Genomic DNA, 13386 nt, shown 5'->3' with positions numbered 1-13386 from the left:
CTTCTGCATTGACACAGGGGATGGCTGGGAGGGGAGAGGGGGCTCTGGCACCATCCAGTGTGGTGCAAATCTCCATTTCTGTGCCTGCACTCAGGCCTGGTGCAGGGGGGACCACAGTGGTGACAGGAGAGGGTGAAGTGTGAATCAATGAATGGCTTTGTCCTCCTGTTTTAGCTGTTACAGGCTATTGCTCTTGTCTTTGGGGACTTCAGTGGCTGTAATTAGTTATCTTGAATGGAAAGATTTTTTTCTCTTATTGAACGTGTGAGAAATTTGGGAATGTTAATCAGCAGAGCATAACCTTTTCTTAACTTGCTCTTTTTATAGTCCTGGGGAATTAACATTTATCATAGGGCAGCACAGGAAACTGCTATTTGTATGAAATGAACTGATTCTCCACTCTTTCTATTTCTTTATACATTACAAAACCTAAAGTCTTTGGTAGGCTCATAAATTGTCAGTATTTTGTAGGCTTTGAAGTGTAAATTGTGAATTTGTGTGTCTCACATGACTTTGGGATGCCACATGTAAGCATGTGCATGTCTGTGTCCTGGATTAGTAAAAGTCTCATTTTTAAAAATTGTTCTTGAAAACTGCATACTTAAAGCCAGATATAGGGAGACACATAAAAACAGCTCGATTATTTTTTTTATGTGTTCTGAGCTCTTACAGTTCTTGTAGGATTAAAGAGGAATCAGGGAGATCCAGCAACTCTGTGGATCTTGTTGCAAGTTCACACACCAAAATAATTAACTAGATGCTTATCTGTAAATGATCAGTATTTCTTATGTTGGCTGATTTTTCATTTGCTTTAAGGTGCTTCTCAGTGCTGAGGTGGAGCTTGGAAGGAAAAGCAATTCTATCTGACTTTCTTCTGCCCCAGCAAGTTCAGATTAGGTTGGGAAATGACACATTCTGGGTTATTTAGCAGCCCCTGTGGACTGGGCTCTCCTTGCTGCTTTGGAGTCGTGTACAGAGATTTTTGGCAGCAGATGGTATCAGCTGAGTGCCCCATTGGGACTGTTTTGCTCGTTCGTGTGAGTACAGCTGGAACAGGTCCTTTGGTTTACAGAGTGCTTGGGCTTTTACAATGCCCCATCCAAATGCAGTGCGCATATTAATGCAAGTTAAGGATCTCTGTAACATCATTTACCTCTTCTTAGCTGGTTTTAGCTCAGAAACAACTACTGACTCCCGGGCAAGCAGGTAAGGAATGAAACAGCTGATGACCCTGTTTTCCCAAGGGCTTTATGTACCTGACATTTTGATGTCTGTTTGATTTAAACATTTACCCAAGCTTTAAAACATTAGGTGAACAAAGATTGCTAAACTATCTTCTGTCTTCTAAGAGGAGAGTCCACAAATACCTGTCTTTGCCCTTCCCCTCTGGTTGTCCAGAAAACATAATTTTAATTCTCTTAACAGCAGAAAATGGACTGCCAAGTTTCCCTGGTTTCACTTCTGGTCATTCCCTGGGGCTTGCTGAACAAGGTTAGTACCCCAAAATGAACTTTTATTGCAGGGTCTCATTTCACTTTAAATCAATGTAGAATTTGGAATTTCAGCTGCTTCTACACACAGCCTGCAAAAGGCTCCCTTACAAAATGACTTTAAAAGATTTATGAAGACTTGCATGGTACAGAGGCTGAAAGGAAGTTTAATTACATTCAGCTTTTGGTCATTTCTGTGTCTGAAGATGTGCCCATATTCTGTCATCTCAAAAACCATCTAAGAAAATAAAATTGATCAGTGAGCCTTCTGGCTAAAAGGAAAATGAGTGCTTTGTCATCTGCCCGTGGAGTCTGGGTGCTCAATCACTGCCTTCTCCCGGGTGCTTGGCCCAGACTCTCCATCACTGAGATTTGTCCCAAGTTTTAATCAAACATTATTTTATACTGAGGCCTCCTCTGTAAATAGCAGAACCCTTCCCTTGACATACTCACATGGACTTCATTGTAGTATAAATAGATAACTTAATCCAGTCCATGGAACTATTTTGCTTTGGAGATGGTAAAATGTGCATCATGTTCATCTTGGATTGAGTGTTACGATAAAAAATTGACAGGTGCAGTCACTGTCACCTGATGAACAACATCTCTGCTTGTAAAGCTGATCAAGGACAGCAAATATGGGAACATCTTATTTCCTTGCAGAGGAGGCTTGTTTCTAAGAGTGGGGCTGTGTAGATGCCTTCAAGTACAGTAATTCTCAGGCTAGTAATGCCAGAAGCCATAAAATCTCTCAGTTTGAGGTTTTGTGAACAGCAGCGCTGAACAATCGGGGAGTACTGCTGAGATGATAGCCTGAATGATGATTGAGTTTTCCTGGAGAGCCATCATCTGTGCTTAAAATTGGAGGTAATGTTTTTAAATTAAACCATAATAGAAGTTCATTGAGCCTTCTGAGTGGTTTCTCTGTCCCCTCTTTACGTGGTTTATCATTTTCTGTAGAAGTATTCTCAATCTTTTTGTTCAGGACAAATTGTGTTGCTGTCAAAACAGGGCATTAAAAGCACCTCAGAACAACACCTTGCAGATTTTTTCAGGAGATTTCCTATCAATTGATGAAAGGAGAAGTTGGCACTCAGCTTGTGCCCATATACTGTGACCAAGCTTTTGTACAGGCACTTACATAGAAAGAGGTACTTATTCCTCAAAAAATTTTGACATGCTTTTTAGGGTGGTGTCCCCATAAACAAGTTGTATTTCACTCCATCAGTAGGTTTTTTCAGCTGCTAGGGGTTAGCCTTTATCACTGAGATAAAGTGTGAAATCCAAAGTATGTATTCATTTAAAAGACAGCAGTGCTTGATGTCATGAGCAAATCGTGCTGCGACTGTGCTCTGGTCCACTTGAGATGAAGTATTGATCTTGAAATGAAACTCTCAAGTATCTGTCCTTTTTAAAGAAAAAAAAAAGAGTTTAAAATGGCTAATTGCAAGAAGCTCATTTGAGAAGTATTGGTAGAGGAAGAGAATGCTAGTGCTGACACCAGAAGGTTAAATTCTGAGCACGCAGACTGCTAGGTGCAATGTAGTTTCTTTTCCAAAATGTTATGTTAAAAGAGGAAAAGGATTTTATTTTTCTGTGGCAGATCTGTGTATGCCCACAGGAGAGTTGGGCAGTTGTGCTCCTAAAGACAGTGTGGAATGAGCCAGCAACTCTAGGTTTCCCAGTTCTAGGAGAAAACTGCAAGAATTAGATTAACAGATGCCAGGAGAATCTGATAACTTGTGGGGTGTTCTCAGCTTTATAACCCCAAATCAACATTCTGCACTCAACTTTTTTATGGTTATGAAGAAAGAATTGCTGGGTTTGTGGTATCACGATCCATCCCTTTGTGTGATGGATCATTTTGAGCCCTCTGTGTTGGTCTTGAGGTTCTGTGAAGGCACTGAAGAAAATGTGCTGTCAAGGAGAGTAATCAGAGTTATCTTCATGATTCCTTTTAGTTCCTGCTGCACTGAAAGGCACATTTAATTGCATGTGAGTATTTTCTCTTTTACACCTGCTTATGCACATAGGGGCTTTTTTTCCTAGGGAAATCTATAGTTGATTGAAATTGCTGTGAATTTTCTTGGGATAATTGACACCAACTGAACCTGTACATCATGTGTGTGTATATGTGCAAATAGATAAGATTATGCAGGTATATATATGTGTTTAGGTGCATATATATGCACAGCTAATGGGAAATACCTTTCACTTAGCAATTAATTTAGGAGTCTTCAGTCAGTGTGGCATCTTAGAGGTCATTCTGCACCACAGTGTTTTGTATTTTCCGCTGCGTTGATGCCATAAAAACCCATAAAAATGCTAATTGCCCCAGGAAGATGTAAGCTGTTTATAAGTGTGTATGGGATTGTTTTTCAGCCCTGTGATACAGGAGGAGGTGTTATTTCAGGTTTATCATTTGAATGTGTGCATAATTTGAATGGCTACAACTTTGACAGTTTATTAGTTAGAAAAGAAGTAGAAAAGAAAAGACAACGCTGTGTCGTTCTTCAGCGAATTGATTGCCAGGAGCATGTTATTGACTTTGGTGATAATATCATTATATATTTTACAGTCGTAAAATCAAGAAATTCAGATTATGCCCTGAGGGCTTCACACATTTAAATAAAGGATATAGCCATTTCCAGGGTTATTGGTTTAGATTAGCGGGTGCTGCAAGGAATGCTGAGTGTGTTGTGGGCAGGACAGAAAGAGCAACAGTGCTCTCACTGCAGCAAGGCTTTGCTTTATTTTATTTTTCTATTTGTGAAATACACTCCCTTACAGATCCCCTGGGAGGATGAACAACATTTGCTCTAAACTTCAGCATATTAATACAGTGTTAGCTTGGTGTTCTGTGGGGCTGAGAGCTGAAATCAAGTGCAATCCTTGGCTTGTACCATGAGTGAGGATAAATGAGGGAACACTGGCTAAAATACACAGTGCCCGGGCAGCAATCCTACATGAGTGAGGATAAATGAGGGAACACTCACTCAAATTCACGGTGCCTGGAAAGCAAACCTGGGGTGAGCTGCAGCCTTCAGAGCAGTGTCAGAGCCACAGAATCTGACACAAACACATCTCTCCCTCTTGGTGGCAAAGGCAGGGGATGATGCAGCTTCCCCAGGAGCCCCAGTGCCTGCTGCTGGGTACAGCCCCGGGAGCACCTCTGGAATTCAGCTCAGGCTACTCTATCCTGGATCTTCCACAATAACTCCTCTCCCTCTTGGACTGCCTGCCAGCCAGCCCTTGGGACTGACTGGGCTTGAGGCAGTTGGGTTGAGCACTTGGGGTTCGGGTTTGGGGCTGTCTCCAGCTTGCTTGAAGGAAGCTCAGTTTAATTAAGGTATAGTGCCTTGAATAAAAATGATTGAGTCCATTCCAAGCTTTGTTTATGACTTCTACAGTAGCTTTAGTGAGATGGATAAAGTACCTTAATGCTGATCATGCTGCTCAGCCTCTCTCCAGTTCATATGGCAGCTTGGGAGCACATTGCATCACCCAGCTCTGGGCATTTATTGTTCTATTAAAAGAGTGTGAAGGTCCAAGTGCAGTGTCACAGTTCTGCAGCAAAGGTCGTGTTTTCCTTCTCACAAAGAAGCAGGGGGTCCAGCTGGAACATGTATGGCTGCAGGGTGTGTGGTGACATCCACAAAAGTAGATAAAAATGAAATAATTACTCTTACATTTACATTTTAAGGGCCTCTGAGGATTATAAATCTATACACTGCAAACAAAACTTTCCCTGGATCAAGATCAGCACATTTTCTAATTAAAAGTGATCACCTTTTTAAACTGAATTTGTATGACTTCTTAGTGGGTTTTTAGCTTCTGCATTTTTTCTCTGTTTGCGGCAGGAGAATCACATTGATTTTAATTTTGATAATCTTGTTCCATTTTGGATTGTAAATTGCTTGTGTTGAGTTGGGAACAAATGCCTGGACTATTTCTTAATGAAAATCCTTCTGCTTATGAAAAACAGACTATGAAAGCATTTTAGGGCAAACCATTAGAAAGCACCCATTGGCCTCAAATAGTTTTGATACAGACATTTAATTTAGGATCATTTTAGAATGGTGTAAAGGTGCTGATCTTCTGAAGAAGAACTCTGAGGATATTCCTCCCTGTTCAGGGGGCAAGTGAACAGCTACAATGGACATCAGCTGCTTACCCAGAGTGATTTGGCATGGGTGCTGTTCTCTAGTCAAGAATTGCTAAAACAAGATTTCAGGAAATGTGGAGACAGGAGTAGCTGTCATTAAACATGGGCTTCTAATTTTGCTGCAGATCATGGCCTAATAGTGATTTCTGATCTCAAGCCTCAGTGTTCCATAAAACCTTCACATGTGACTGTCTCTCTTTGAACCATAGAGATGTTACCTTACCCCAAGATGTGGCTTCACAGTATTGAAATAAAACTCAGCTCTGGCAGTAAGTGGGTTCCTGTATCCAGAATAATTTTCCTTCCAGAGGCTGGGACCCATCCATTGTGGTGGCAGGGCTGAAGAGCCAGGCTTGATGGCAGAGCTCCCCTGATAAAAGCAGAAGCTGCAAATAAGCAAAGCTTGACTCTGCTTGTTACAGGGAAGGAAAGATTCACTTCCCTGGGTGTGTTCCTGGCGTGGGCACAGCCTCTGGTTTTGTGGTTTAATATTCTCACTCCCCCTCCTCTGAAGCCTAGGAAGAATTACACCCTTGTAATTCAGGCAGCTCTTATTTATGCAGTTTCAAATACAGAAAGAACCTTGTTCAAGAGCTGTCATTAAAAACTCCACCCTTTTTTGTTTAATGATGAGATGTTTATGACAGTCTGGACTACTTTCCAAAGTGTCCGGGGTTCAAATGAAATATCACCCTCCCAATAAATCTCACACACCTCATGGGTGCTGTAAAATCAGCTGCACTGACAGTGTCACGTGGTAAGTTCCCAAGCAGGTAGGGGGAGTTTTCAGCACCAAAATTTGGGAATGTGGGTGAATACATATCAGAGGAGAGGTGGGTGTGTGCTGAGGAGTGGTGGCTTGCAGATGGCTGGCCCACAATATAGGGCAGTGTGCGTGTGCACTCTGCGTGCTCTGCACGGGACATATGCTCTGGGGTTTCACGGATGAATTTGTAGTCTCCAGCAATTTGCAGCTTCCACCGTGGTTTCAAATATCTACATCATTTTCAGGCTGATGGTTTTTCCCAGCCATTTATCCCAAAAGCACTTTCATCCTGCCTAATCTGGGTCATAATTGACATGGGACTCGTGCCGAAGCAGACACGGCCGTAAGTTGTGTTTGAGTGGGCTCTTAATGGCAGGGATTAATACTGCAGTAAAACACAGCAGAGGTTGAAACAAGTATAAATGTTAAAATAACAGATGAATGCAGGGTCACAGTCATGACTTGGACCCAGAAAAGACTCTTGAACACTTGACATGCTCCTGCTGTCAGCTCACAGCTGCCTTTGGCTCTAACGAAGGCGTGAAGTTGGAAATTTCGGGTAAGGAAGCTGTTGGAATTGGATCGTGTTTATTGCAAATCAACAGGATGTCTTTGCAAGTATAAAAGACATATGGAAAAGTCCACTGTTATTGTTGTACTTTGTTGTGTCTCCAGATGTTTTCCCTCCTGCCCCGCTCCAGAAGCTGAAAGTGGGAAATGGTTTTTCATTGTTTCTAGCTGATGGTGCCAACATCTGCCTTGACGTTTCCCTGGGGAACGATATTAGCACTGCTGAGAGTTTCTGATTCATCACTTGTGTCTCATTTGCCTTTTTTTTTCTTTTAAATACAAGATAATGTCAGAGCATGAAGTTTCAGCCCTGCTCAGTAATTTTGAGGGGTGAGAAGAAATCAAGGGAAACACTTGGGTGGCTGCTGAACTATCAGAGCAGCGCTTCAGAGCCTCCTTATTTTTGAAAAGCTGCAAATGAGGCATTAAAACATTCCTCTGAGCTGGTGTTTTTCATTGAAAGAAGTAGTATTTGTGAGCTCAAACATACTTAAAGATCTCAAAATGTTAAAATAGCTCTGTTTTCTTAATATACATTTAATCCGTCTTTAGTCCCAGTGCTTGACTCTGAGGGGAAGGGAACCAAATGAATATCTTCATTTGGAAGTGCTCTTTGCTTTTCATATATGCTCATAATGGTATTGTAAAGACTTAATTCCATAGTTTAGAATCTACCTGGTTGATGAACTTGGTAAGTGTGTAAATTAGCAAAGTTGGCCAAAGTGTTGACTGCTAATGAAGGTGCCTTTAATAGAAATGCAAAACAAAATAGAATTTTTTCCCCCAAGCTGCTGTACTTCTTATCAGTAAACAGCTGTACAGTATCAGATTATGTTAATCTTCATATACTAATAAAATTTATTATATTAATGATACTATTTTTTTAGTGCTTTAATCTGACCTTTTACATAGGAGTGAGCTCTGGAGAAAGTTTGGGCCAGCATTCTCAAGTGTACACTAAGACTAGTTCCTGACCTGTGACTCCTTTATATCAGACTCTGGTTTCTGGTTCATTCTTTTACATCAGCTGGAAGAATCTGACCAGAGCCCTTAGGTGGAAATATTGTAAATTTTAGCAATGTTTGTCCATGTTTAGGGAAGGTTTCTTTTGAGAAATCTGTTGGGTCCAAGAAACTGAAAATTGTGTAATATCTCACCGTTCTGCCTGCTTCTTTGTGCTTTGGCTGTTGTTTGTTTGGTTGCAGTTATTTACAGTTCACTCCTGGGTTTTTTGAGATCCTAGCAAAAAATTCCACAGGCAGCTGCAAAATATATGTTTAATCAATTTTAGGAAGACTGATCCTCTAACTAACATTTTTCTTGCAGCTGAGACACAGAAAAAACTGTTCTGCAGATACTCAGGGAAGGGGGGAAAGTTTTCCTGACAAAGATGTCTTTTTTGTGGGTTGTTGTGGTGTCATAGTCATGTGGTTCAGGTAATTTAGGTACCTTGGTGTCATGGTTTAACCTCAGTTGACAACAAAGCACCATGCAGCCACTCACTCCCCTCCCAGCAGGATGGAGGGAAGAGAATTGGAATGGTAAAACTGAGAGAACTTGTGGGTGGAGATAAACATAGTTTAATAGTTTAAATACTACTACTACTACTACTACTACTACTACTACTACTACTACTACTACTACTACTCCTGTAGTGAGAATAAAATAGCAGAAAAAAGAGAGAACTAAAACCCCAGAATTTTTATTAAGAAACATATTTTTTGCCTTTTTTAAGCTTCTCAGGGTGAGCCTGTGAGAGCAGCCTTTGTCAGTTATTTCTGTGTATGTTTATGGGCAAAAAGAACAGAACCAGGAGTTCTAAAGCATCAGTATTCTACAGACAAACAATGCAATTTGGTATTTGGTTTTCCACGTTTCAGTTGTTAGTAGGGTAAATATTGCTTAGATGAGTCATTTTGTAAGGAAATAGTAGCATGTTTCTGTTAGAGTTTTGTCTGCAAAACTTAGAATTCTCCTGTGTATTGGGATTAGAACTACTCATACAGATCACAGGTTTTCACAGAATTCACAAGGTTGGAAGAGACCTTCAAGATCATCGAGTCCAACCCATGCCCCGACTCCTCAACTGAACCCTGGCACCCAGTGCCACATCCAGGCTTTGTTAAACACACCCAGGGATGGGGACTCCACCAACCCCCCAGGAGCCATTCCAGAACTTTAGCACCCTTTCTGTGAAAAACTTTTTTCTTAATATTCAACCTATATTTCCCTTGATGCAGCTTGAGACTTTCAGATCCGGGAGCTGTGATTCAGGTTTATCTCTTACTTCTGTAAAAACCTAATTTGTGTTCTGGAGATTTTGCATGGCAGCAGTTCCACTGCGAATTCCTTTGGGGTAGCGAGGCCAAAAGGCTTTATCAAGTGAACATTTCCTTCTAATTCCACTGAAATGTTTGGAGTTAGACCTGATTTGCCGCTTGGTTGTGCTCCTTCTCTTGTTCCTCTTTGCCCTGCCGTGGGTATCCTCATGTCCATGTTGTGTTTGCAGGTCAGGATCGCAGCGAAGCCACTTTGATAAAGAGGTTCAAAGGTGACGGTGTCCGCTACAAGGCCAAGCTGATCGGGATCGATGAGGTTTCTGCTGCCCGAGGGGACAAGTTATGCCAGGACTCCATGATGAAGCTCAAGGTGCAGTGAAACTTTTCAGTGTTACAGTCAAATTCAGCCTGAACTTGCACTCATTCTCCTTTCATGACACTGAGCCTTAGTCTGGTTAATTATGTATTGAAATCAGTCAATTTTGCATGAACTCCTGCCTGGTATTGCTTATCCTGGTTTAATTTTAATACATTATCTCTGAGTTCTGTAGTTACTCCGTGATTGACACCACTGCAATTTGTCCACAAATTACAAACAACACACTGCAAATTGAATAATTTTATTATGCAAAAGGGGAAGTAAATGACTGTGGAGGAAAATGGGATATCAGAGCATTTTCTATGACATTTCTAATCAACTACAGCACTGCCTCTGGCTGTTACCTCCTGTGAGTGACGGGTGTAGGCAGCCAGATTTGGGGGGAGCTGGTGTCCTCCTGGGAGGAGAATGTCTTGCACCAGCAATGGAAGGGCTGATGTGTTGCAAAATCAGGCAGTGCACTGAGAGGATGGGGCATGAGAATGTGAAGAGGAGTCCCTGGAGTTTTGGGGATGAAATGGAGCCGTGGCAAAGGCAGACTTGGGTGTGAGGTTGGAGTGCAGACAGAGTCTGAAATACCAGTGGTGTTGAGGGTGGCTCTCTGGAGCTGACAGACATCCCTCTATGGCCCAGTCTCTCTCAGAGCATGAGAGTTCCTCTAGGAATTGTTCTGTCCCTCACCCTGGGACATGTGGAAGAGCTTGAGTCACTGGGAAGGAAAGAAGGAAGGAGAGGTTGTGTTTTCCTGAGTGCGCTGTTGGCTGCTCCCTTCCCATCTCCCCTCTGCATTGCAGGGTTACAAACCAGGTCTAGCAGCAAACCCTCTGCTGCTTTTTCCCTTGTATTTCCCTTTTATTTCCCTCCCAGCCTTCTCCCCAGCCTAGAGAGCTGATGGATTTTCCGTTGCTGGTTTTTCAGGAGGAGAAATCACTAAATGGTGTCTGGTGCACTACCAGCCCACAGGGTTCCAGTCCATCCAGGAGGAATGAGTTACTCATTAGGGAAACAGCATGGGGTGACACTCAGCTTGTGGTTCAACAACCTAAAAGCAAGATCTGGGAGATAATTTACAAATCACTTTTCTGGCAGGCAAAAATTAATCCGCTCCAAAAGTTGCTCTGTTGGTTTGTGACATCAGCCACAATATTCCTGCCTGATTTAAATGTGTGCTTGGTGTTTCTCATAATTTCTCATCCTGGCACTGTGGGGAGAGTTGTCACTGTTCTGCTGCACAAACGTTTTTGTCTCTCTCCTCCATGGATTAATATTTCCACATTTCCCAGGTGCCTAATACCTGTTTGCAGGTGACAAGATTGATCTAAACAGTACTGGGAAATGACTAAACCTGTTAAAGGATTTTTGAGGGCAGAGCAATTAATTCATGGGTTCTGGAAACCCAGTGTCCCATAACATGAATTTTGAGGCCACCCATAAAGTCTTGGGGTGGCTTTCAACATCAGATCCTTGTAATGGCAGCAATGAACATCTTAAAACTTAATTGTTCTTGCAACATTGGAATTGCAGAGAACCAAAGTCTAAATATTTTCATTTCATTTAGGAATACGGCTGATTATATTTGGTCTCAGTTCAGTGTTACTGGTCAGGGCAGGCTCCTGGAAAGTTGGAAACAGAAGTTACTGTTGTCATTCTGCTGTGTGAGAATAATGCATGAGATGGTATCAGCAAGTTTTCTTACAAAGTAAAGGTCTGAGATCCTGAAAAAAAATTACCCTCAATACTAGTTTGTGACAGCACAGGTGTAATTTGATTTTTAGAATAGTTTTCTTCTAGAAAAACCTCAATTGCTTGTACTAGATGAGTGTGAAGTAAGCTAAATTCATTGACATTTTCTGTCCTCTGCTGCTTGCTGGGTTTTTTTTTTCCTATTTAAAAAATAAATAAATAGAAGAGCTTATAGCTAGGAAAAGTGTGCTAGAAATGACCTTCAGCTTCCATAAAAACAAATTTCATGGAGGATTAGCTAGTGCAGAGGTTGGAAGTGGGAGCACATTTGAAATGCTCTCTGGGTAGCATAAAGAGATGTGGTACCTTGAATAAAAGGAGAAAGCCAGAAGTAAGGAGGGGGCTGTTCCTGGAAAACCTTTAAGTTTTCTTAGAAAAGTGGTGAATTTTCTTAGAGAAGTGGTGAATTGTCCACAAGTAAATCTGTGGCGCCTGGGAGAGTCAGGAAACAACTAAAGCTGCTCTTTGTTTGCACAGGGAATTGTTGCTGCGGCTCGATCGAAAGGAGAACATAAACAAAAAGTCTTCTTAACAGTTTCCTTTGGGGGAATCAAAATCTTTGATGAAAAGACAGGGGTAAGTAAAGTTGATTGTGTGGTGGGACAGAGCTGAATCTTTCCCTGGTTCCTTTAGAAGCATTTCCTGGCTGGGCAGTGGAATCTCACTGCTGCAAACACACGTGAAGCATCTCAGAAATTTGATAAAGGGTTATCATCCCTTAGATCACTTGTAGAGTGTAGCTTCTGTATTGTCAGTGATATAAAAATTACATTTTGCATGGAATGAGAGGTAAGTGATACTGGAAAATTTGAGATTGTCTCTGTGAAGCAGCAACTTCCCCAGCAGTATCTGGTGGAGGAAGTTGCAGAGACTTTCATGCCTTACACAGTTTCTGCCACAGCATACCATGTTTGATTTTTTTAAATTGCTCTAAAAGAAGAAACCTAAGCAAAACATTACACTACTGGGATATAAAGCAACAACACACAAACTGTTTTAATCATAATTAAGAAGATTTTTACAGCAGTTTAAGCTCTGCCTTGAATTTTAAAAAGGTCTTGATTTAATCTTTTGGAAGATTAACTATTTAACACGGTGCCAGAAATAAAACCATACTGATGATAGATGAAATTATCTTTGCCAGTTAATTTATATTATTAGAAAATCAATGTCATTGAGCTCACTGATACATAATACGAGTAGTTAGTAATGAAAAGCTCATTTGGGATGTGTTGTGTAAAGTATCCATGCAAAAGCTGTGCTTCAGAGGGCATTGCTGGGGTTACAGAAAATGGGAAATGTCAGAATTAGGGCTGTCAGTGCAAATTGCACCCCAACCACAGTTGTTTTCCTGAGATTAAAGCCTTTTATTGGGGAAATAAAAAAGAGGAAAGAGAAAGTCTATTCCTTTTGCACTTGTCTCTGAATGTTTCTCAAACACTAGAATTTTTTGCCTAGAATAAAGAGGGAAAAGAGGATTGTTTTAGAAACAAAGGTGTGCTTTATTCCAGCTGCCTCTCCTGCAGCATCCTGCACACTCTCCTGTCTGCAGAAAGTGAGGTGGGGACATGGGAACAGTCTCCTTCATTTCATAGCTCTGACATCCCACACTCTAAATCTGACATAACTATATCATCCTTATAGTAAACCTGTCACTCACCCACTGAGGCTTAGAATGAAACCCTTAAATCCACCTTGCAGATGTCTGCCCCTGAGCTGCCCGAGTGATGGACAGGACTATTGAGTTGTCCTTCTTGCAGCAGGGCTGTGACAGAGGCATGTGGGGAGCTTTCCACAGCAGTTTTTACACGTTCTTGTCGAAACAGGAGAGTCGTGCTTCCCATGCCAAGGGTTTGGAGCAGAGGTGCACGGAATCCTCTGCCAGGTCTTCACAGCCACCATCCCTTGGGCTTTTTTCCCAGCTTGGGTCTCTCCTTGTCCCAGAGTTTCACACCCTTGTCCCATTAATTCTTTGTCTTTCTCATCCAGCCTGT

General features: G+C 41.6%; 1 protein-coding gene across 6 annotated transcripts in view; it reads left to right on the top strand.

Annotated features, from left to right (window-relative positions):
- The window catches only part of DAB1 (DAB adaptor protein 1), a 213941-nt gene that overhangs the window by 148755 nt on the left and 51800 nt on the right, over positions 1–13386 (top strand). For all 6 annotated transcript variants that reach the window (XM_031058567.1, XM_031058570.1, XM_031058568.1 and 3 more), the window contains 2 exons: positions 9501–9640; positions 11870–11968. In XM_031058567.1, the coding sequence (XP_030914427.1) occupies positions 9501–9640; positions 11870–11968 (239 nt within the window). The remainder of the gene's footprint in view (positions 1–9500; positions 9641–11869; positions 11969–13386) is intronic.

Source organism: Geospiza fortis, unplaced genomic scaffold (assembly GCF_000277835.1).
Source record: "Geospiza fortis unplaced genomic scaffold, GeoFor_1.0 scaffold396, whole genome shotgun sequence".
Lineage (NCBI taxonomy): Eukaryota > Metazoa > Chordata > Aves > Passeriformes > Thraupidae > Geospiza > Geospiza fortis.
This window is presented reverse-complemented; position numbering and strand designations above follow the sequence as displayed.